At 47.3% G+C, this 23562-nt stretch overlaps 1 protein-coding gene across 2 annotated transcripts in view; it reads right to left on the minus strand.

The window, feature by feature from the left end:
• LAMP2 (lysosome associated membrane protein 2) overlaps window positions 1-23562 on the minus strand; it is a 320221-nt gene that overhangs the window by 219228 nt on the left and 77431 nt on the right. For both annotated transcript variants that reach the window (XM_085608102.1, XM_085608103.1), the window contains exon 5: window positions 18611-18789. In XM_085608102.1, coding sequence (XP_085464228.1) covers window positions 18611-18789 — 179 coding nt within the window. The remainder of the gene's footprint in view (window positions 1-18610; window positions 18790-23562) is intronic.

Below are 23562 nucleotides of genomic sequence, written 5' to 3' on the forward strand. Positions count from 1 at the left end.
TAGACGGTTAATGTACCAGAATCTTTGTGCCCTGTCGGGAGGTACAAGAATTACTTTAGACCTGTCACGCTTGATCTTCTTGAGCACTCTGGGTAAAAGTGGTACATACAGAAGGCTTCACGCGCGACAAAAAGCATCGCCTAGCCAGCACTGCCTTGGACACGAACGCGCAAAACTGCTGACATTGAGTGTTCACTTTGGAGGCAAACCAAGGCTCTCCCTACTGCTGAGAGACTGTCTCATCTCCAGATGAGGATGCCATTCGTGATCAACTATACACAGAAGGCTGAGCTCATCCGTTTTGGGAGTCTGTCAGGTATTGAACCACAAGGGTCATGTCCTGATGTCCCAGCCATGTCCAGAGGCAGAGAGTCTCTTGGAGAGGAAGGAGGTGGTCCAGTCCAGGGCCTTCTCTTGGATCCCAGCGTCTTGGAGTGTTCATAGTGTGCGGTGGCAGACCGTGTCAAAGGCAGCTGAGAGGTCCAGGAGGATGAGGGCTGCGGTTTCTCCGTTGTCTAGCAGGGTCTTGATGTCATCGGTGGCGGCAATGAGGGCAGTTTCGGTGCTGCGGAACCTGGACTGGTCCAGGATGCGGTTCTCCGAGGTAGCTGGTCTGTTTTTTGACGGCCTTCGATGACCTTCGCGGGGAACTGGAGCAGGGAGATGGGCCGGAAGTTCTTGAGGTCCTTGGGGTACGCCTTGGGTTTCTTGAGTAAGGTTTTGATCTCGGCGTGCTTCCAGCTCTCCGGGAAGGTTGCTGTCTCGAAGGAGAGGTTGATGGTTTTCTGGAGATGGGGGTGCGATGGTGGTGCTGGCTTTTTTGAAGATGTGGTGTGGGCATGGGTCTGACGAGGATCCGGAGTGGAGGCCCAATGCACCCAAGACCAGATTCCTCGGATCTCCGCCTATCCCAGGTGGCCGCCCCATCTCAGAATTGACTCATCCGTCATCACTGTTCAAAGTGGTTGGGGAATGGAGAGGGATCGGTCTATGACCCGATCTTGGTTAGTTAGCCACCGCTGCAGTTGGTGCGCAGTTCCCTCCAAGATCTGGACATAGTTGGAAAGATTCCCCTGATGCTGCGCCCACTGTTATTTTCTGTCACACTGCAGAGCCTGCATATGCAGTCTGGCATGATCCACCAACAGGAGGCAATGAGGACGAGCAGCCTCAGAATAAACTCACCAAAATTTGAGATAGAGGCTGAAACATCAGTATCATATCCAGAATATGCCAGACTCACTGCTCAGGAGAAGGGGGAGAGAGAGGGGCAAGGTGAATTGAAAGTGCTTGTGGCACACCGATGTCCAACGCCACCAGCCAATCTCCTGAGTAGAGTGCTGACAGAACTTGGGCTAGGTTGAGCATTGCCCTTAGGGTACCAGAAAGTAGCAGGAATAAGAACCACAACCTACTTCTGGCACAGAGACCCTCTCTATAACTATAGTATTCTTTGGCCACAATGCCAAGCCGGAGGAAGAGAACATCTTCCCCAAGATGGTCCAGCTTCTTGGATTCCCCATCTGGATGAGCAGAAGAAAACGACCCCTCCCAGTCCTCTTCCTCACCTTCTGGCCCAAAAGGAATGCCAGGAATGAACACAGGGACTGAAGTCCCTTCAGGTGTGGAAATAGATGTTGGTCCGGCTCAGTGTCCACTTCTGGGAGGAGAATGGGGTTATCACAGATGGGGAAGGGGGGAGGGGAGGGGGGGCAGGGTCTAAGCCAGGAGAGTTTTCGGGATAGATGTCAGGGAAGCTAGAGTAAGATCAACCAGTGATCTGCATCAAGGCCTAGATCCAGAGACCCGCCAGAGCCTCTGGCGAGATCCCAGGGCCCCTGACCAACTCTGCCAGGCCACAAGGCACACCAACTGAGTCTGGCTGCCCAAATAAAGGTAGAAGGCCTCATAGAACTTCTGGATTTGGGCAGAAGACACTCCGGCTACTGGAGAGGGAGGGAGGCACGGAGCAGTCTCAGACGTAGGCTCCAGAGTCGGCTGACCGACGAGGGGAAGTAACGCCTGTGCTTCTTAAAATTCTTTCTGTGCTTCCCAGACTTACCAGAAGATCTCCCAGAAGACTTAAGAGTGCGAGGAATGTGGGCTCTGCGACCATTCGAGAACTTCCCCTCGAACAAGAGTGATGGGGAGACATGCACCGGGCCTCCAGCAGCTTCCTGGACCGCTCCTGCAAAGCCTTCCGGTACATGGCCTGGCAATCTGAGCAAGACTTTAGGTCGTGATTGAGCTCCAGACACCAAAAGGCACATGAGGTGCGGATCTGAATCTACGACTCGAAAAAGTAGTCTACAAAAAGTCCAAAAAAAGTTTGTTGAAAAGTGGCTAGGGGTAGCTCTCTCCGGATCTGGGTTAGGCTGGTGCGGAAAAAGAAAGAAATGACAGCACGCATGAGCAGCATCTATGTAGATCCCACAAGGTCATTCTGGTGACCACAACGTGGATCAGACTGTCGCCACCGGTTGTATGACGGTACAACGCAAGTATGGCTTTACCACGCATGTTTTTACCACAAACATGCTTTTACAAACGCATGTCATTACCATGCATGGTTTTAATTTATAAAAACTATGCATGGGGGGGGGGGGGGGGGAGCCCCCCCCCCCCCCACACCCCTCAACTTAGCTGCAATCCGTGGTAAACGCATGCATTGTACAGGCATGCACATGGTAAAAATGTGCGTTAAAAAGAGTCCAGTGGAACCCCAAAGGTAGGCAGATGTAACAGTAGATCATACCTTACTCCCCATTTGTGGTAGTGTGGGCAAGCAGTAAGGCTTTATCATAGGGTAGTGTTAAGCATTTATTGAACACACTTTGGCAAGAAATGTCACACTTAAAGACTGAACTCCGATTAATGTTTGTATACATTTTTTTTTAGTTATATTTTAGTTTCTAGAACAAAGCCAGGCCTGACACATGCAAGTATAAAACTTTGCATTTCAATTGTATTTCACTGCATAATCTTGCAATTTGATGCAATTGGCTTGTGCAGGTTATTCAGTCAAAACTACTTTACAGTTACTTTTGAACGTTACTTTAAATTCCTTTTTCAACTCCGTGTGATATACCTACATATCACACTAGGACATTTCCTAGAGAAAAGGTGAGTAATTCAGTTTTTGTACATTTGCAATTTAAGGTTTCATACATACTTTGGTTTTGGAGGTGCTATTCTGGGGTAGAAGCAGGGTGGCCCCGGGGTAGAGGATGCACTATTAAAGCACCCTCCGCTGCACTAGGTCAGCCGGGTGCAGAGTGCTGAGGCCAAAGTTATCCAGTGGGGGTTAGGGGGCCTCCAGTTGGTGGCTGCTCACGGGCATGCCAGTTGAAAGTGGGAGCAAAGCTCCTAGGGTTTCGCTCAGGGCAAAGGGGGATCAGAGTTAGCACACAAGGTGCACCCACAGCAGCACAGAGGCGGCCGGGTGCAGTGTGCTATTTTGGCGTCTGGTGCCTGGTTTTCAATGGGGATTGCCGTTTTGGATTTTGGCTGCAGGCTCGGTCCAGGAAATCTTCCAGGAGGAACCAACAGCTGGGCAGGTAAGTTGGAGGGCTCAGGGACATAGGTGCACCTCTGGTCCTCTACCAGTTTGTAGGGTGGCCGGATGCAGGGGTGCCTTGAAGTCTGATTTCAACTTACTAGGCCACTTGAGGTGGTGATGGGGGGGGGGGGGGGGGGGTGTTGGGTTTGCTGGAGGAGTCAACCCATGGTGCACTGACTCTGGGGGACATGGTTGGTACCAGTGGGCCACTCGAAGGAGATGGTGCAGTGGTGGTTCCAGGAGTCACTTTTCTTTGTCCTCAGCAGACTCAGTCGGTCTTGGGAGTTTATTTTGAACAGAGCTGCTGTTCACTGGATACAGTCTTTGTTGAAGGCAGTCAGTCCTCCCAGTGTTCTAGAGGTCACTGGCTGCAGGACAAGGCGATTTTTGGTGCAGGATCTCTGGAACTGCAGACGGGCCGGTAGGGCTGGAGCCAAGTCAGTTCTGCTCTGCAGTCTCTTTTCGTCATCCTTCTTCGTATGTTGTGGGAATCTGTCTTCTTGGTGCTGCCTACTGTATACTGTATTTAGGGGGGCGTTTTAGGGGTCTCAGGTCAGTAACCAATGGGCTACTAACCTTAGGGTGACTACACCCTTGGTGTGCTCACCCCATGTGGGGAGTAGGCACAATCGCTAATCCCAATTGGAGACTGGCTGCGATCTGCAAGATGGTGGGCACTGAAGAGTGGACTTCACTTTGCAGTCCCCACCTGAGGAGTAGGGTTGGCAGAGGTTGGCACACCTTCTGGGCTGTTCTAATTTTTCCGGTCTGACTATGCGCAGACAAGGGGAGACAGGACAATTCCTGATAGGAGAGACTGGAGGTCCCGTTACATAGGTGGCAAGGCCTTTGAATCTCCCCTGCCACAGGTGGCTCTTCCTGGCCTGGGGGAGACGTGAACACCTCTGCCAAGGAAAGGCTTTGTTTCTGGGCTCAGGGGTCCATAAACCTGTCTTGTGGTGGCAGGCTGGTTTTTAAGTCAGGAAACACACCAGAGGCTGGTTGTTTTTCAGGGGGCATCTCTAAGATGCCCACTTGCATCAGTGTGGGTTTATTATGCTGAGAATAATGATTCCAAACTTCCCAGAATTCAGTAAAGCCATTATGGTGCTATGCAGTTTGGAATGACAAATTAGAAGGCCATACACTCTTTGTAGCCTTATTGTACTTAGTTTCTAAGAATTGAAAGACACTGTAGGGGTACAGTGCTCATGCAATTTTACCCTCACCAGTGGAATAGTGCACACAGATAGAGGGGCATCTTACCTATACCATAGGTAGAGGGCTGTAGGTATGGCACATAGGGATGTGTGCCCTGTTGAGTTCACTTTTCTCTGCACCAAAACACGCAGCCTGCAAAGTGGGGTGGGGGCGCATGCGCCTGTTAAGGTACAGGCCCTCTAAGCATGGCACAATATGTGCCGCAGTCCTTCAAGGCCGTACCTGGGGCCTTCCCTGGATACAGTGCCAGTGGTACCCTTTACAAGGGACTGACATGTGGCAAGAGAGGTGCCTATTAGGGGTACAAGGTACAGTTTTGTAAAGAACATAGGATCTAGAAACCTGATTGGCAGGGACCCGGGGAACATCAAGTCAAAGAATATCAAATCTGGCAAAAATCGAGAAGGGGGGGCCATGGGGGGGGGGGGGGGGGGGGGGGGGTTACTGCAACAGAAACCTGGCTTCCTGCACAGTGGTATATGTATTGGTTTGGGGGAGGGGAGGCCTCGATACTGAGGATCAGGCAGTGAATAGTTCTATAGGCAGTCAGGGGCTCCAGGATATTTTCATGGGTAAGGGCATCTGTACCCTGTGCAGCCCCTCAAGCCCTGCACATTTGCTGCTGGAAATGGTACTCTCAATTCACAGGATAGGGGGGGATGGGAAACAGTCATTTAACGAGAGGGTCTGGACTGATACAGAGTCTATTCATGAACTATATAAAAAGGGTATACTTCAGTAATAAGTTGTGCACGGAGTTTGGATTACATACCGGGCAGTTTCTCACATTTGGGGCACTGGTGAACATTAGAACAAAATGGGGTAAAAAAAAATTGACACCCCCTTAAACACTCCCCCCCCCCCAAATCCCCCCCCCCCCCCTCCAACTTCTTACCCCCCCCCCCCACCTCCCCAAAGGAGGGGTGGATGTTTACACAAGAGCCAGATCGACAGATGTCTGTCTTGTGTTCTCGGTTGGAATCGGTCTTCACAGGAACTACAAGAGATGGTTACACTGGGAAGCCACTACAGAAATTTACAGATGGATGAGTGTTACTTTGCACAGACTATGTAAAGAGAGTAAACAAAAATCAATATATACACACTAGAACTACTTTTGCTACAGCTTCCCTAGCCAGAATTGATCCAAGGGTCTGTTATTTGCCTGTGTTGCAGTTCTTTAGGGCTGACTTATAACGTGGTATAGCACTGGGGAGTCCTCCAACATTAGGATCCAGAGCCTGCCTGCTTGTTAGGGTACCCAGGAGTGAAGACCATAAACAGACATTTGCGGATTTGGTTCTAGCGCTGTCAAAGCGTAGGATCGCAATGAAATGATATGCAAGAGGAGCACCCGCTGAACAAAAGTAGGGTAGGAGTAAGAAAATGCCCTCTTTTTGCATGGTTGCCCCCACTTTTTGCCAAACTACTGATGCACTTTGAGTGTGCCCCGAGATCTGGCCAAACAGGGTCCCAGGGCTGCTGATCTTTCCCTAAACTGCATTGAGACAAAAGCCAATTGTCCACCATGCCTGCCAATTGGGTTTTCTTTTCAATGCAGTTCAGGGAAAGAACATAGGCCCTGGGTAACTGTTTGGCAGGAACCCAGGGGACACTCGGTCAAAGTACATCAGCAGTTTGGCAAAAAGTGGGGCAACCATGCAAAAAGAGGGCACTTTAACACCAATTGCCTGTGGAATGTCTGCTGTTGCTGCGTCTGCACCCCCCAAAAGAACAGGGCTGCCTGCTGCATCACTGGCTGGGAAGTCTCTTGCTGTGTACAAGCCATACATTTTTGAGTAGCCCTTAACTTGCAGAACTTAAAAGGAAATTGCTTTGCTGAAACTAACAACCACAAGGAATGTGCTCTGGGCCTCCCACCCTCAAAATGTGAGAGTGGAGTCTGCCTTCACTCCAAGAGATGAGCTCCATCCAAGGCTTTGTCCATCAGGAATGCCTGCATATCACCAGAAAATCCAGTTTACCTCATCTAGGCATGTTTATGAAGCACAATATTTGTACCAAACATGGATCATCTGATTAAAGAAAGCCCTCCAAGGTCCTCTGGAAAACAAGCAAGATCTCACTGGACAGGTTGTGTAGAGGATGAATATAATCGGCCCAACAGACAAAATGCGTTTATGTACCTCGTTGCCAGAAGAAAATATTTGCTTGCCCAGATCGTCAATCCTGGGGGAATGGCCAAGATGGCAGAGCATTGACACGCTCTTCACCATCGCACCTGAAGGCTGCGTAGACATCCCAAGCCCTGTGGAGCCTGCCAAGTCGTGCTGCAACATGGGGATCCCTCTGGTAAACACCCCCCCCCCCCCCCCCCCCAGAGCAGCAACAAAGAAAGGACCACCAGGGTAGCGTCACCTTACCCGTGCAGGTGGAGGAGCCTGCTCAATAACCCTCCCGTGGAGGGAGTCGCTGGGCTGCACGGCATCCAGATAGTTTGCATTAGAGTTATCAGAAGAGTTCACTTATTTTTGAAGTTAGGGCGCAGCTGAAGGATGGCTCCAGCCGGATTAGAGGCAAAAGGACAGCAAACCATCAATGGGGAGGGGTCTATACGGTGGGGCACAAAGTACACCAAGCAGGCTCTAAGGAGCACACGCCAGGTAATTGAGTCGCTGCTAGCACCTGACCAGGTAGGGCAAGCCCAGTAAGCAGAGCTCGCACTGCAAAGGCCTCAAGTCATGAAGGCCTTCCTAAGTTGAAGTTGTCATTCTAAACCAGGCCTGCCAGGGCGCATCCAGGTCAGAGCACCTGCCCTCCCAATGGGGAAGCCACCAGAGCCCACGTGTCTCCCACCTACTTAAAACTGCATGGGTAGTAGCCACTCTTGTAATTGGTAACCCCCCCCACCATTTCTCGGTTCACATTATTAGTTCCTTATGGATTCGTAAGGCCTTTTGGGGCTAGGGTGCTGCTCCTGCCATGTCTGCGCTAGGTTTCTGCAACTGGTTTTGGCAGTGTGGTCTCAGACGCAGGTCAGGGTTGTTCATAGGTGCATACCATGCCTACATTGTGACATGTTCTCCATGGGGTGTCTGGATAATGCACGGGATGGTATAAGAGACACTCACTGCTGCACAAGGAGCCCACTTTGTCGATCGTGATTGCACGGTGCAATGTCAGTTAGATACATGCAACCTCACGCCGCTCCAGATGGGGGACTCGGAGTTTGTGTATTACGGCTTCTGCCACCTCCAATCGCAAGTCAGCATATCAAGGAAGGAGCAACCCAGGCAGAGCCAAAAGGACCCCGATACAGCCTCCAGCAATTGGAGTCAGGTGGGGGAGGTCAGGCAGCAGGGCACCCAGAGTAGATTAGCACCAGGCCTAGGGCCGTCACTCCCCCCAGCTCTGCAGCAAGTCTCCTGGTCGGTGAGGGGGGGGCTTCAGGGAACCCCACACCACCACTCAGCAGCCGCACTCACAGGCCTCCTCAGATCGCTCTGTTCTGTGGGAATTCCTGCATATCTCAGGGTGAGAAAAGGAACAAAGCCTTCTCTCCCACCGCAAGAGCACAGCCAGAGGATGCCACAAATGCCTCCTCGGCCTCTCGCCAGCCAATGGAGCAGTGTCTTCCACTACAATCAACCACTTGAGAGAGGCCAACATCTCTCGCTGTGAAGCCATCATGCCACAAGGCAGGGAAGACTAGAACAAGGGCTGTGCACCTCACCACAGCTGCCTGGGTTGCTGCCTCTTCGGCCATTGCACAAACAGTAAAAACAGTTGGACAGAATGCAGAACAATGTCATACATTCACCCCAGTACAGAGATCTGGGCCTAAATCCATCGTTTTTTGCTCACCATGCCATTCCAGTTTGAACCCAGCCATATGCAAATCAGTCTTGACCCTGTGCCTCATGGGAACAGTCCAGCCCGAGCTGCCAAGCCAGGTCCTCCCTGGACTGGATACAAGCATCCTAGGACCAGTTTCGGGGTTTCACCCCTCTTCAGCCAGGATAGCTTGATTCCAGAGGCATGGAGAGCACGATACAAACGTCTGGGTATACCCAGTCCCACTCGGGGTGACAAATACAAAAACAGTTGGACAGAATGCAGAACAATGTCACCCATTGTGTGTTTGTCCAAACAGTAGCGTCTGGTTGAGCAGGATGGAGCATGGGGAACTCCGCAAGGAATTGGGGTTGAGATGCAGAGCTCAGTTAGAGAGGGTCAGCTATCTTGGCTTGGAAATCACAAAGATGTGATTTACTTTCAAATGCTGAGAGCAGAGGTGCACGCTACTCCGGGACCCATTGAGGATTAGTGTTGAATTGGTATAGTGAGACATCCAAGTAAATTTTAAGTGGTGGATGGGTGTAAGAAAGTGGCTCTGTATAGACTTTACCAAAGTAAGGTTCAGTGTGCACAGTCCACAGTCCCCAGAGGTTTGGCAGAGGCTAAAGTTAGATATAACCTTACTCTCTAAAGGTGGTAGCTTGGTCAAGCAGTAAGGCAGTATCAGAGGACAGTGTAAAGCATTTGTTGTTCACAGTCAGCAAATGGTCTCACACACTCAAGAACTGAACTCTAGCCCAATGGTTTGTATATCAAAATATATAGTTTAATTTTAGAACCAACTATCAAAATACTTTCTCAGAATGAAATGCTCTAGTTGACTACTTTCAATAAGCATGGTTGCTTCTTTCAAGTACTGGATTGGGCGTATATATGGCGGCCGCGATACGAGGAGTTTCTGAACATAACGACTGGAGAGTATTTTGACTCCATACGTCCAGGGGTGTCATCGGGACCTACTACTTTTCCTTGACTCCTCAGTACCATTCCATGTTCAGATGAACATGGATGCACATCCTACATAAATAATATTTATATTTTGGTGCGTTTGATACCTTGACCGCAATTGCAAACCTGTGTGTCCGGATCCCTTTCCTACCAAGTAGTACTCCGTCAGATACTTGTGAGGGAGTTATTACAGATAACGACATCGGTCGGATTATTATACCGACAGTATATAGGGACATCTATGTTCCGGACAGAATTCGACATTATATATCTACATCTTTTGGCCTACCTTCAGTGTGATACTTTAGTGGGACTTATCTGATAAAGAAATTTCTTGCCCTGATGAAGTTCCTACAAAAGGAACGAAACGTGTTGGCTGTGCTATTGTTTTAACCCAAAGAAGAATAAAAATACTTTGATTAGAACATCGACTATTGTGACTTCATCCCTGGTGCTGCCTCGATTGGGTGTTTCTGGATTCCCTGTGAGACCCAACTGCAGCAGGTCTCGGAGGCTACGGGCACAGGACTTTAAGATATTATAGACATTGAAATTGAGGTGCCAAACGTATAGTCAGCTGCAGTCTCGCTATATTAAGATAGGATAGATGTTGCACTTCCAGGGGCAATCGGACGGCTGGGTGCAGGGTGCTTTTGAGCAGTCAGGCGCTCAATGCATTTCAATGGAGAAGCTGCAAGATTAACAAAGGTTGCAAGCTCGGGGATGGCGTTTCTTCAGGGGCAACCACCACTTTTAGCAGCAAGTTGGGAAGCTGTAGGTTAGGTAGTCACCCAGGAGCTGGGCACAGGGGGCCGCAGGGCGCCAGGGTGTCTTTTCGCATCGGGAAATCTTACCCTCTGCTGGTCGCGGTTCGAGGGGTCCCTGGTTCTGAGGCTGCAGGAGTTGCCAGGAGCGTCGAGGAGGGTCCTTAGGTGCTGGAATATTGGTCAGTCTCCGGGGAGAGGGGGGGGGGGGGGGGCGAACGTCCTCGGGGTCTTTGTTCACTCAGTCTCCGGGGGGGGGGGGAAACGTCCTCGGGGTCTTTGTTCACTCAGGCACAGGCCGGGTTCAGCGGGTGCCGAGTGTGCTGGATTCGCAGTTCCTGGCTGGCACCAGGGGTTGTTGCTAGTTTGAGCAGGACCACTGCTCGTGGGAGTCCCAGTCTTGGTAGATGAGCAAGGCAGTCAGGTCCTACGGGGTTTGAGGTTGCTGACCACTGGAGATGCTGGGATTTAGCAGGAGCAGGTTTGAGGGTCGACAGGCCTGTAGGCCTGGGGCCAAGTCAGTTGGTGTCGTCCTCTTGTTAACAGCTGCACAGCAGGTCTTTCTTCTTGTTCTTTCTGGTTTCGGATCCGATGAAGGAAGGTTCAGGGTGCCCCTAAATTCTAAATTTAGGAGTGTTACAGGTAGGTAAATGGCAGGGACCAATGGGTCCCTTCCCTGAGGTGGGTACACCCCCTTTCCTCACTTGGGGTTTCCCACCAGTCTTCCTGCCAGAGTGGGGGCTAGAACCGGTGGGGACCAGTTGCTGAGTACAGCAAGTGGTCTGGGGAGGCTCACAAAGGCGGCATGCCTTTGAAGCTTCCCCCTGCCCATCCTGGGAGAGGAGACCTAGCACCTCACTCAGGACTTGCATTGTTCCAGGCCCAGGAGACCGGATGGCTCTCTACCCAGGGGTCCAGCAACAAGTCTGCTGGGTGGCAGCCTAGGCAGGAATGGACCTGGGTACTGTATGGGCACAGGGCTCATGTTCCTGTGCCCACACCACTGGCATAGTGCACCCAGCTAGAGGGGTGGCTGATGTATGCCAGGGCAGTGTAGGTTGTGGGCATGGCACACAGGGATGTGGGCCATGTCGACTCTTTGTTGTGTCTTGTACCCAAACACTCAGCCTTCAAGGACAGTGTGTTTGTGTTAGGGTACAGGGCCTCTAAGGGTGGCACAATAAGTGCTGCTGCTTTTCGAGGCCTTTCCTGGTCACAAGGCCCTGGGTACCATTTACCAGGGGCTGACATGTGGCCAGGGTTTGCCAATTTGGGTTTGAGGTTTTAGCGAGGGAACATAGGCCCTGAGCACCTGATTGGCAGGAGTCCAGGGCACACAGTCAAAGTACATTCAGCAGTTTCAGCAAAACGTGGGGGCATACTATGCAAGAAATATGGCACTCACATTAGGTTAGTTATTTGGATTCAGAAGGATAGAAGAGGAAAAAAAAGGGTTTGTACTTATATAGCGCTAGTTACCCATGATGGGGTGTTTTAAGCACGCTACTCCAGAAACCCATAAAGGATTAGTGGCGAATTAGTATGGTGAAATATGAAAGTAATACAAGTAGTGGATATTAGTTATTTGGAGTGAGAAGGTTAGCGGCGGGATAGAAGGGGAAGAAAGGTTTGAGTTTGCATTCATATAGCACCAGTTATCAATGATGGGTGTTGGGAGCGCTTTTCTGGCGAGTAGCACGCTGCTTCGGAACCCATAAAAGATTAGTGTTGAAATTTTTAAGTCTAAGATCTTTCAGTGGTTCTGGGAAAAGACTGACTGGGATGCGGGCCAGGAATTAAATTTGTGGTGATTTTTAAACCTTTGCTGAGGTAAGATCTGAACCACATGAGAACTGCTTTGAGGATACCAAATTGTTTCTCAAAGAGTATGCAAAATATATCCTGGCTAAAAGTTGTGTATAAGCTATACCAGTTGGCACGCATCCCATGATGACGACTTTTTGGGCATCGTTCACCATCTTTAGCAAAGAAATTTCAGAGCTGTGCCATAACTTGAATCCAAATTGGTGATTAAGCAGCTGGAAGTGGTCATTTTAGTGCCGTTTACATTTATGAGTGAGGTGACTCTGCAGGAGCTTTGACCGATGGTATGCTGGAGATCAGAAGAAAGTTACATTTATGGACAGGAGGCTGAGAGCGGTGAAGAGGGACCCAGCACCAAACTCATACAGACTGCCACCGCAGGCCGCATGACAAGGTACTCTAAAAAGTGAAAACATGAAACGACAGTCCCCCAACACTGCACGTAGCACCCGCAAGTCACGCCCACAGCTCCAAGGCAGGGAACAAACTACACATGAGGACACATCCGCAGAGGCAGACACGCCCCGTGCCAGCCAGCTCAATCACTGACAGTACAAGTGAATAGGAAAGCCATCTCAAGGCAGGTACTGGGCACTGGTCAAAACGAGCACCCCCGCTACATAATGGCCCCACCGAAACCGATGACGTTTGGTATCGAACACCTCATACCAACAGATGCATCACCCAGCTCATGAGGCAGCGCAAAGCAGAGTTTTGCTTCATCACTCACAAACTAGGTAATGCTGGAATGTGCTACAGGTGGACCTACTTGGCCTCTTGAGATGGATGGCAAGCAATATCTTGTCTTGGAGGCCAGAGAGGCGCCCTACTTGGCATTCATGTGGATAATACCTGCGGATAGGAGAACCTTGGAAGTTCTGAGAAAGTGTCTCAACACACTTAGACACATGGTTGGAGAAGAAAGTCAGCTGGATATTGATCGAGCTAGTCTCTAAATCAGACCCTACGAGCAACTCCAAGGCCTCCCAAGCAGGCTGACCCAAGTAGAGTACAGATCGTCCCAGGGGATCAAGAAGGACTCTCGTACAGGGAACCCTCACGTCCTCTGGAAGTAGAGGTGCTTTAAGAGTATGCACACAGCTCCCCTTCCTTTGGCTTGCACACACAATGTGGGCGACCAAGCAACGTCCTGGTGTTGGGGGAAGGTGAACACTCTTCAAGTCCCGGGGCATGAAGTTGCCACGACAGGTCTATACTTGACCGGTCTGGGGCATTGGTGTAGCCCGAGGGGAGGGGGACCGCAATACACACCCCCCCCCCCCCCCCCCCCCTCCACGGGCCGACACCGCTTTCTCAAACTTTCAAGATGAATAAGCTGAATTCGGGGGGGGGGAAGAACACACCATCCTCTCCGGGGACTATACCAAGGATTGGGATCTGAACCAGTATAGGAAGGGGACTGAACACTGGGCCTATGGGAAACCTAGGATTACAGGGTGCCTGGTGTGAACTTCATGAGACCGATCGGAGGTACGTCTTACTTCCAAGTGCACAGTACACACTCCCACATTGGCTTTTAGTAAACAATCCTCTGGTCTCTCTTGAAAGAAGCAGAGATTGGTTCCACCGCTGACTCAGCAATGCTCGGGGCATGTTCAAAAGAGACTTAGGCCTGCGCAGGCGTTGCGGTATTTGGCAGCTTCCCACCAGGACATTATTACTGAAAACTACTTTAAGCTTAACGAGGGGGGGGGGGGGTCAGGGGTAGAAGCTATCGATTCCTGGAGTTGGAGACAACTTTAAGGATGTTATCAGAGGCCACTTGATCGTGGTGGATGTGGAGCAAGCCAGGGTCCAATCAGCGAGAGCTCTAACAATTGGGAAGTGAGATACAGAGATGGAGGTGAACCTCACTATACACCCCTCGAGGCGCACCACATGTGCACTGGTGTCTGCGCAAGGCCAGCTTTGAATGCACTATATGAATAAGACAAAGCTTGCTCATCTACTTGCGGGAATGGGTGTGTGATTGGAGATAAAGTTGGCATCCAAATTTTCCAAACCCTTTGTGATAAATGGGAAAAACACTGTAAAAGATCATGGATTACACCAGGCAAACTATAAGGGACTATTCAGCAAAGGTAAAACAATTACATCGCTTCTATGAAGCACTACATCATGGAGAGCCTTCCCAGTCCCTGCACAGGAAAATGTTCCTAGCCGAATCCATCTTCCCATACTTTCGAGCACCCGAGAATCTTTGAAAGGCCCCTTCACACCCGAAGAAATTTGCCTCACCATCAAATCCCTGAAGTTAACAAAACTCCATGCCCTGATTGCCTCACAGCCCTTTGCTTTTTCTCTTATCAGACTTTTGCTGCGGCCCATCTCACCCCAAAATTGGTAGACACGTTTTAATTAATTTTCAGTACATCACAGTCTGTAAGATGGGCATGGGGCCTCTGTTTCTGAAGCTGGTCTCTGCAAGTATTCCCATCCCCAGGATTTCCCAGAACGGCCACATTTTGTCACCCTTCTTCTTGAGGGGTACCAGACAGGGATGTCCGCAACCCTCTATTATTTGAACTTTCCGTAGAGCCTCTGGCCTGGCTGATTTGGCAGTCGTGAGCAGTGACGGTCATCCAATTTGGGCAAGGAGATCATACGATCTCACTTTACGCAGACAACGTCCTTCTCAATCTAGGATCGTCGAGTAAGTCCTTACCTCAGGTGGTGACCTGACTACAGTCCTTTGAGGTAGCCTTGGCCTACAAGATTAATTTCGACAAAATAGAGCGCCTCAACCTTGCGCTCAGTGTGGAAGACCAGGTCTACTGGCCATACAACTCCTATTTCGCTAAATCATCCATCTCTTATTTGGATGAAAACTCACGTGTACGACGAGTGAACCCTTTCAGGCCAATTACAGTTGTGTGGAGGGCTGAGACTCACCCAGACGCTTCTGCCCCAGCAGAGGGAGACGGAGGGCTTGGTGATGTCCAGCATTCTTCACCATTAGGCTGTGCCAAAGCAGATGGTGGTTGAGGATTGGTCCACACTGGCATCAGATAAGAACTGGTGTGGGAAGGATCATGCGATGGGCTGGCGTGCTAACAACAAGCCTTATAACATACATTAGCACCCCAGTCTCCACCACTCCTTGTATTGGACAAATATATAGAAAACACAGGCCTAGTTGAACACCTCACTACACCCCTGTCAATTACAATCTGGCATTTATGCCACCTACGGAAGGTCAGGCCTTCAGCAATTGGAAAAAGGCAAGATGTAAAATTCAGATGCATTAGACAATTCAGCCCAGACATTCTTTACACAGTTGCAAACGTCCTTTGCATTACCTACACAAGACTGACAGGCTTTGTTGTGCATAACTTTGGCACTGGGCGACATTCCATGATCCGAGTGGGTGCCACCAGCCCTGAAACTGCAATCGAAATTATGGTCCCTAAACTCGTTGGCACAAAGGGAACAATCTCAGTTGTTTACAAATGACTGCTCGCCTCGAGACCCAGCAGACCTAGAGCCATAATGGGGAGTGGGAGTAGCTCCTGAAGTTGCAGGATACACAGATTGTTGTACAGGAGCCTAAAGGACATCCACTCCTCCTAAGCATCCATCTTGGGGAGGGAGCTACACTATAAAGTTTGGCTGGCATTATACCACCCGCTCCCCCCTCAACACACACACACACTACCACCAGCTTCACCCAATGCATGCTAATAACTAAACTAGGTGTTGGAGGGGCAGGGGTGCCCTTGGTTAGGTGCCGCATATGTGGTGGGACTGACCATTTTGGGAGGAAGTGTTGCAGCTTCGCCACAGTGTACTGTCTTATCTGTTGACCCACACTTTAGGTGATGCTCCTGGGGCTTCGGCCACTGAACTGCAGAACAATGACAACCCATGAATGTCACATGAGCCTCCAGTGCCTGGGGACGGCAAATCAAGCAATAGCGCAGAACTGCAGCAGAGCGAAATGCCCATCATTGGCTCAGGGGTATCAGATTATGGAATATACTTGCCATGGAACGCCTAACTAGCAACATGAATGGGTCACACAATGTTCGAACTTAAGTGGAAGCCTCTCTACGACCACATGAGCATCGGGCTCGCAAACACAACTGGCACCATGCTGGTGAGCACTGGGCCTCTTTTAGCGAGACCTTAGGCGGGTCACTTCTTGACTTACCAGTGACCCGACCCATGTACATGTTGAACTGTAAAACACACTGAGAAGGGACAGGGTTGCTTAATGTTTCTGGATTGACTATACAAGGTGTGATTGGCCCCTGCAGTGGAGGGCAGCAGAGGGCAGGGTGGGGAGGGGGTCCTGGAGTAGGCACTTTAGAAGTGTGTACTAGAGAAACCCACACAGGTATACTCTATTTGCGCCATTAACTTCAGTGTACTCGCTTATAGCATATAACCTGCGCTGTAACACCCACCATGTGAGCGGTTGGGACAGTCAATTTATTTGATGTACCCAAAAGGTAATAAAAAGATTTCGGGATATATCCATCTCTTTTTGGATGGATTGGTCGCAAATGAATCGTTTCTGCTAATTTGTGTATTTGTAATTACCTAAATTGGAAAAATACATCAAAATAACAAAATGCTAATCTGTCATTTTGCACTATCTTTGTGTCAAAATTAGCCTTTGCATCAGTTTTTGGCATGATGACACACTTAAGCAAAAGCAAATGTTCTCATGCATTTGCTGTATAAATTTACTGCGAAGGCAGAGTGATTATGCAATATGGCATATCACCGTAATTTGGGGATTTTGCCTGACATGCGTAGAGAAAGTCCTGTAATTACACAAATTACATCACCGTAATCAATTTAGACTGCACATTACATAAAATACAATTATATGTAATCTTAGAATACAATGTGATTTTTACACTAGGTTTGTGGATGCATATTGTAACCTTGAACCCTCTCCCTTTGAGGTCTACTCTCCTAGAATATGCATGAAAAGTGGTCTACTTCCCTCTTATCTTCCATTGCTTTTCTTGATGGTGCTACTTTCATAAATATCAATAGTTCATTCGGTTAGGCCAATTTTAATTTCAACTGACTATTTTAATGGGGATTACCTTTTTTTTTTTTACAGGATAAATGCTATGCATTAGAATGGCAAATATGCATCTTCTCGAACATATAAAAACACAAAAACAAAATGGGTTCCTTGCAAGGTTATTTCCATGGCACACTCTACAGAGCTCCACTTTTGACACACTTGGATTCCCACAGTCTTGCTGGATTGATGAGGCAATGCAAGTGGCATGATGTACCTGGTTATCAAAATAAATAGGATGAAGTACTAGCACCCCCTCAACCCAAATAAGGTCTCAAATAGTTTCTTTCCATAATCTATTTAACCAAAAATAACTCACGAAGATGGGCACCTTAAGGGTCACGGAACAGCTGGTTACCCACAGAGAGAGACAGGATAATTACTCTTGCATTTTCTACTGATCGTATATGAAACCCCAAAGAACCTCAAAGACAATATCAAAATCAAAGTGTTGACAATACTCAAGACATCAAATTCTCAACTACCAACATAAAACAACCCAAGACCCAACACACTTATACAGAATGGTCTACCATACCTAAACTTTCCGACACCAATTTCTTTCTCAAAATAGCAACGCGTCTTTCAGAGCCGGATCAGTTTGCCACAATCTTTTTTACACCCTTCACTAGGACCTCTTTCAGGACATGCACACACTAGCAAAAAAAAAAAAAAAACAGGACTACATTGCACCAGCATTATTGCTGAAGATAGGAATGTCCCATCTCTTCATAGGATAATATTTTAAGTCTGATCCTCTTGCATTTAAACAGAGGCACCTGAGCAAGACGCGAAGGATAGTTCCGACAGGTACCAGTCTAAAAGAACTGAAGGAATGCAAACCCACTCTGAAAGATCTGAACTGGCTGCTCCTTTAGACCCACAACTTCAAAAGCTGCTGCATGACCCACGAAGCAACATGAAAGGGGACCAATTTAAATACACAAATAACTTCTGCCATCATGTGGATGAAGCAATACAAGAAGTTATATTTCCAGACTCCAAACCAAGAAGTATAGCAAGGAAAAAAGCACAAGCCAATCCTTCTGAATGGAGGATACCTCCTCAATGTAGGATTCCAACTTAAAACCTCCAATTTAGAAAGGCACTAAATCAATCTCCACTAGGAGCACCTCAGCCATCAACCACCTACCTAAATCCCCTGAAATGCTACAGAGGAATCTAAATCGAATCCTCCTTTTATTCTGCAGTACTGGACACTTTATTAATTGTTCCCTCATAAGGGCAAAAGCCCCTGCTGTATTCACCACACTACTATAAACAGTGCTCCCCAGCTAGGTTTATGCTACATACAAAAAATACAATAAAAATAAAACACCCAATTATTAAAAATAAACAACTGGTCAAATCTGGTCAAGTGCGTTTAGTAATTCTAACCAGCCATAAACATACCTGAGAAACATTCAGTTGTAGCCCCATTGTGGCAAGAAGACAGGTTTCATTTCCAGTCTTAACTGAGTATGTCCCAGTGGATGGTTTACTTGGAGTTGGTTGTGTCGGAGCTGGGGTTGATGCAGGAATAGTAGGTGCAGGTGGTGCTGTTGTTGATATATCAGCATCACATTCTGTAACTAAATTAAAAATGTAACATGCCAAACATTATTTAACAGACTAGGCAAATCAGTAGCATATCCAGTGTAAAAATATGCACGAGTCAGGCATACTATAAATATCCCAATAATTTTACATATGCAAGTCAAGACAGTAGCACCTACTTTTGCTTTGAAACAGGCCACTGACCCAAAATCTAGATTTAATAGATAAAAGGTGCTTTGACTTGTAACAAGTACAGCATTATTTATTTATTTATTTTTTTAAATACGGCAAACATGCCGATCACGTTTAGCAGTGTGCGAGACTGGCGTAGTCTGCATTTGCGTAATTAGGCGAAAGGTCAGCAAAACCTCAGCACAAAATGCATCCTTGTGTCAATTTGACACAAGAAAGCATTTCCTGCCAAAAAAAAAAAAAAAAAGGGGGTATAAAAACACAAACACTGGAAACAGCCAATCGTGTTCTGTTCCAGGGGTTCGCAGTAAACGTATTTGGCATGAATGGTGTATAAATAAACTAAGTGGGGTAATGGTATAACTCCAAGAATGTCACGAAAATCCTGAAACTACACAAATGACACCAGCACAATTTATATTCCAACCAGGTCTAATCAAAACAAAAACCGCATTTAAAAACCTGCTTGATGCGAACAGCCGATAGGCACAACAGAAAAAGCCAAATCATAACTAACAGCAGACAGATCTGCCAATCTATACATCAGCATATGTGAGGGACAAGACATGAAGAAGGAACGTATGCAAAGCTTCTACATGCAAACAGGCTTTGAAAACGTCTTTGAAGGTAGGCAGGGAAATGGATAACTGCAGGGTGACTTCCGATGGCATGACTAAAAAAAAGTACCTGAAACTGAACTATAACAAGAGGGCTTGAAAGCAGAAAACCAGAATTAGGATACAGGGTAGATCGGAGTGTTAAGTGAGGTGTTCTCACTAGGTAAGAGGTGACCCATCCTTACAGATTAGTTTCAGAAACATAGGCAGCTATTTAGGACAAACAGCCCAATGGCTTGGTGACTTAAGGAATAGGGGCAGGTGAGGAATGTTCAGAGTTGAGAATACATGAAAAAAATTATATCCAGGTGGTGATGTGTATTCCTTTATCAAGTGGAAAAAAAGGGATTATTGAAGTGCACAGTAAGGACGCTGCTCTAGTAACGTGGTTAACTGCTCTAGTAACGTCATAAGATAGATTTCACTGCGGATAGTGCTATAGGCAGATGTGCTAGTCAGTAATTGGAGGTATCTCAATGTCCTCTTCAGGAAGCACTGGGATTTTGAGGGAAAGAATACTTTAGGCGACACCGGGCAGGAGGAAATGCTGTGGACATGAATGGTCTCTGTTCCTCACATTAAGTGTAGTTTGCCAGAGGCATTCAGACCTGGAACAGCACTGGGCAGGACAGATATTAGTAGATTGGGCTCCCAGTGATAACACATTACAATCGGGTAATATATTCTCCTTCTGACTACAGCTCAAAGCAATACTAAGAAACTGGCACCAAAACCTACCTCAGACCTGGGAAAAGTCAGATATGTAGGTTTCAATGGTTCATCTGCAAAATTAAAAGCCTACTGCTAAGACTTCACACCTGCCCATTTGAACCCGAATACAGTGATGCTAGGCCATGGGTTGGAATCCAACAGAGAGCTAGAGTGGGGCTGCAAGCCTTCACCCCATGTCAATTAAGGCATCTGACCCGTATGGCTCAGAAAACACTTAGTCTACTCCTTTTCCAGCATCAATTACTGTTTGGTATAGCCTCTTAAGTCTAGTTACGGACTAAAATATTCCCTAAAAGACTTCTCAGATCATTTACTTGCGTTACCATTGAAGGCGCACCAATGAGTCCGGTCTGAAGAGTTCACTAAAACATCTATATAGGTCAGTCAATTATGGAAATCTTTACCAGTAGTTTTGACTCAGTCCCAAAAATGAGCACCGTCTGAGAAACTAGCACTTTGAGGTCACACACAACTGAATGCACTGGAAGCTAGGAAGGCCATGCATGAAACCTCAAGTGTACCACGACACAAACACAGGGTAAGAGGAACAGTTATGTGCTTGCTCTCTGAAAAAGTCATAAAAGGCTGCAACATTTAAGGGGCAAGCACAAGCGTTAGAAGACACGGGGAAGGTAAGAGGTCTGGACAGAATGTCAGCAAGGTTTAGGAGGAGCTAGCAGTTGCTACTGGGTCATGCAAAATGTTTAACGCTTGCATGAAAGAAGTTACTGCATTTCAAAAGGATGCGGTCCTCAATATATTTGCTAATTTTATATTCACTCACTTCATGACTGGTTGTCACAGATCAGGTTAAGATAGCTTGACTGTTGCCCTGGGCCTGTATCAATGAGGATTCTAGGGCGTCACCGAGTAGATTACGCCTGCTGAAATGCGTGCAGTAACTGTTTTGCAAAATTGGATGCCGTTGGTACAAAGATTTATAATCTAGTACTAGAAAGAATGTTTTGAAATGGTCTCATTTGCCATATGCATTTTACTACTGGTTTTGTTACTTTATTTATAACATATTACATTACAGACAAGATGTGCATAAGGGTATATAAATTAGGTAGCCTTTACACCCTATGGCTCTTATTTGCAACAATATGATCAGTCCATCATCATTTGGGTATGCGTCCTACACTAGTGCATAGCTACTCCCAAATTCTCCTTATTGCCTTCTTTTCTGCATGTAGACTTTATAAAGCTCAAACCCAAGCCTAAGTCAGCAGAACACTGTACAGGGTTAAAGGTAAAGAACCAGTGAATGGAGCGTAAGCTAGTGTTTGAGGAGATAGTATAGTGATATGTGCTTTCTAAATTGGTTAATTGTCTGGGGTCATACTAAAGAGTACAAGCATGAGGTTCCATTTCATGGGTGCACAGGCTGAAAATCTGCTCCCCACGGGTCACTAACTTGTAAGTAAATCTTCTGCCCGATAAACGCCTAACATAATTTAGTTAACGCTATCCAACATATTACATTTTCTGAGATGCTTTCTAGTGGTCTTCTGTTTGACAATTCTCTCATTGGCCTCCTCAAATAAAAAGCAACATATTTCTGAAATTGTCGAAAATGCCTGGTCTCTCTGCACCTAAATGCTCGGTCAAAAGTGAAACTTTCGTTTCTAAAAACATTACATTTTTTTCCTTTTTTTTTTTTAAATATAGTCTTCTAAAGCAATAAAACAGAGGCTCGACCTGTGTGACTTCAGACAGCCCCCTTTGAGAGTGTTTAAAGTAGCATCAAAGGTAATTGCGTACAATATGACATTAAGAAAAGTAGAAATATGTTATATTCTCGTGTACACCCTGGGTCATGATGTAATTGGTGCTCACTCAGAGTGTTCGGGTCTCCATGGGGATGCTGTGGCGAAGGCAGTTTGAGGGCGAGCACGGAGGTGGTGGTGCTCTATGACATTAAACTACATTTGAAGCATTTGAAGAAGCCTCCGCTCATTTAACACTGGCGACGACCGGGAGTTGAAGCACCACCGACCCTTACTGAACCCACGGAGAATTCGTAGACTTAAGTGGACCTTTTTAAGATTGACTGAGGCTGAAGCGTTCGGACCTTCGGTATCTACCATTTCATTTGTGAGTGATTTCTCTTTGTATGCGCGACGAGAGGGGAACGTTACCCTTTTGACTGACTTTGCGGTTACGCTTAATGTGATTGTCAAGAAGCAACAACAAGGAAATCGTTTCTCCTCGCATGCAGGTCGGTCGCATTTTTGTGCCTTATTGGACGATTGCCACTTGTTGGCGCGACCATTGCGAATTAAGAATTATTCAATATTTAGACTTACCAGTGAATAACGGCTGATCGTTTTCCTCGTGCAGACACTGCTCTCACGCCCCTCCCGCATGCGCGTCCTCGCGACCAACGCAATCTGTATTGTACCCAGAAACCATCAGCACGTCGCATCAGCACGTCGTGTTCACGTTTGACGTGCCTCCATATTTGTGTCTTGTAACCATGGTTACATCCAACGCTCTCTTCGACGAAGGAAAATAGTCATATTTAACATTTACTGACATAATTTGTTATTTGATTATTTTGACTAAAATTGTAACACATTTAGGATTCTTGCTAATCCGGTCCCTCCTATTTAAGCATGTCTTCGACCTCGATGAGCCAACCTCCAGTATTCCTGTGTGAAAAAGGTGAGCCATTACTTCCTTGGAAGCGATGGAGAAATCTTTGTGACTCCTATCTGGTGGTGAAAGATTCAGCATTAAGAAAACAAACCATTCTCCGACATAATTTAGGTGTTGAGGGCCGAAATATTTATGACAGTATTGATGAACTTCCAATTGGTGATGGTCTGGTGAACCGTCTGACGTATTTGAGATGTCTATGAAAATGCTTGAAAACTACTTTGGGCCTCGCATAAATGTTGTACTGGAACGCCATAAATGCTTTATGCGAATACAAGAACCAAAAGAAAAAGTTGGGAACTACGTAGCATCCTAAAACTTTAGCTAGAACTTGTGAATTTGGAGATCTAACTGAATCATTAATCCACAATCAGTTAGTCAGATGTACAAACAGTCCTAGGGTTCAAGAAAAACGTCTAAAAACCCATCTCTACGTGAAGCTATTTCTATTGTGGAAGGTATGGCAAATAAGTCAGGATGGGTAAAAGAAATGAAGGAACACAAAACCTCCGCAGACTGCACTCCTACCCCTAGCAGCATCCATGAAGTTGCCACAAACGTTCAACAAACTGTTGTAGAAGACAATATTTGCAAAGTTGCTCAAAC

This window comes from Triturus cristatus, chromosome 5_2 (assembly GCF_964204655.1).
Source record: "Triturus cristatus chromosome 5_2, aTriCri1.1, whole genome shotgun sequence".
NCBI lineage: Eukaryota > Metazoa > Chordata > Amphibia > Caudata > Salamandridae > Triturus > Triturus cristatus.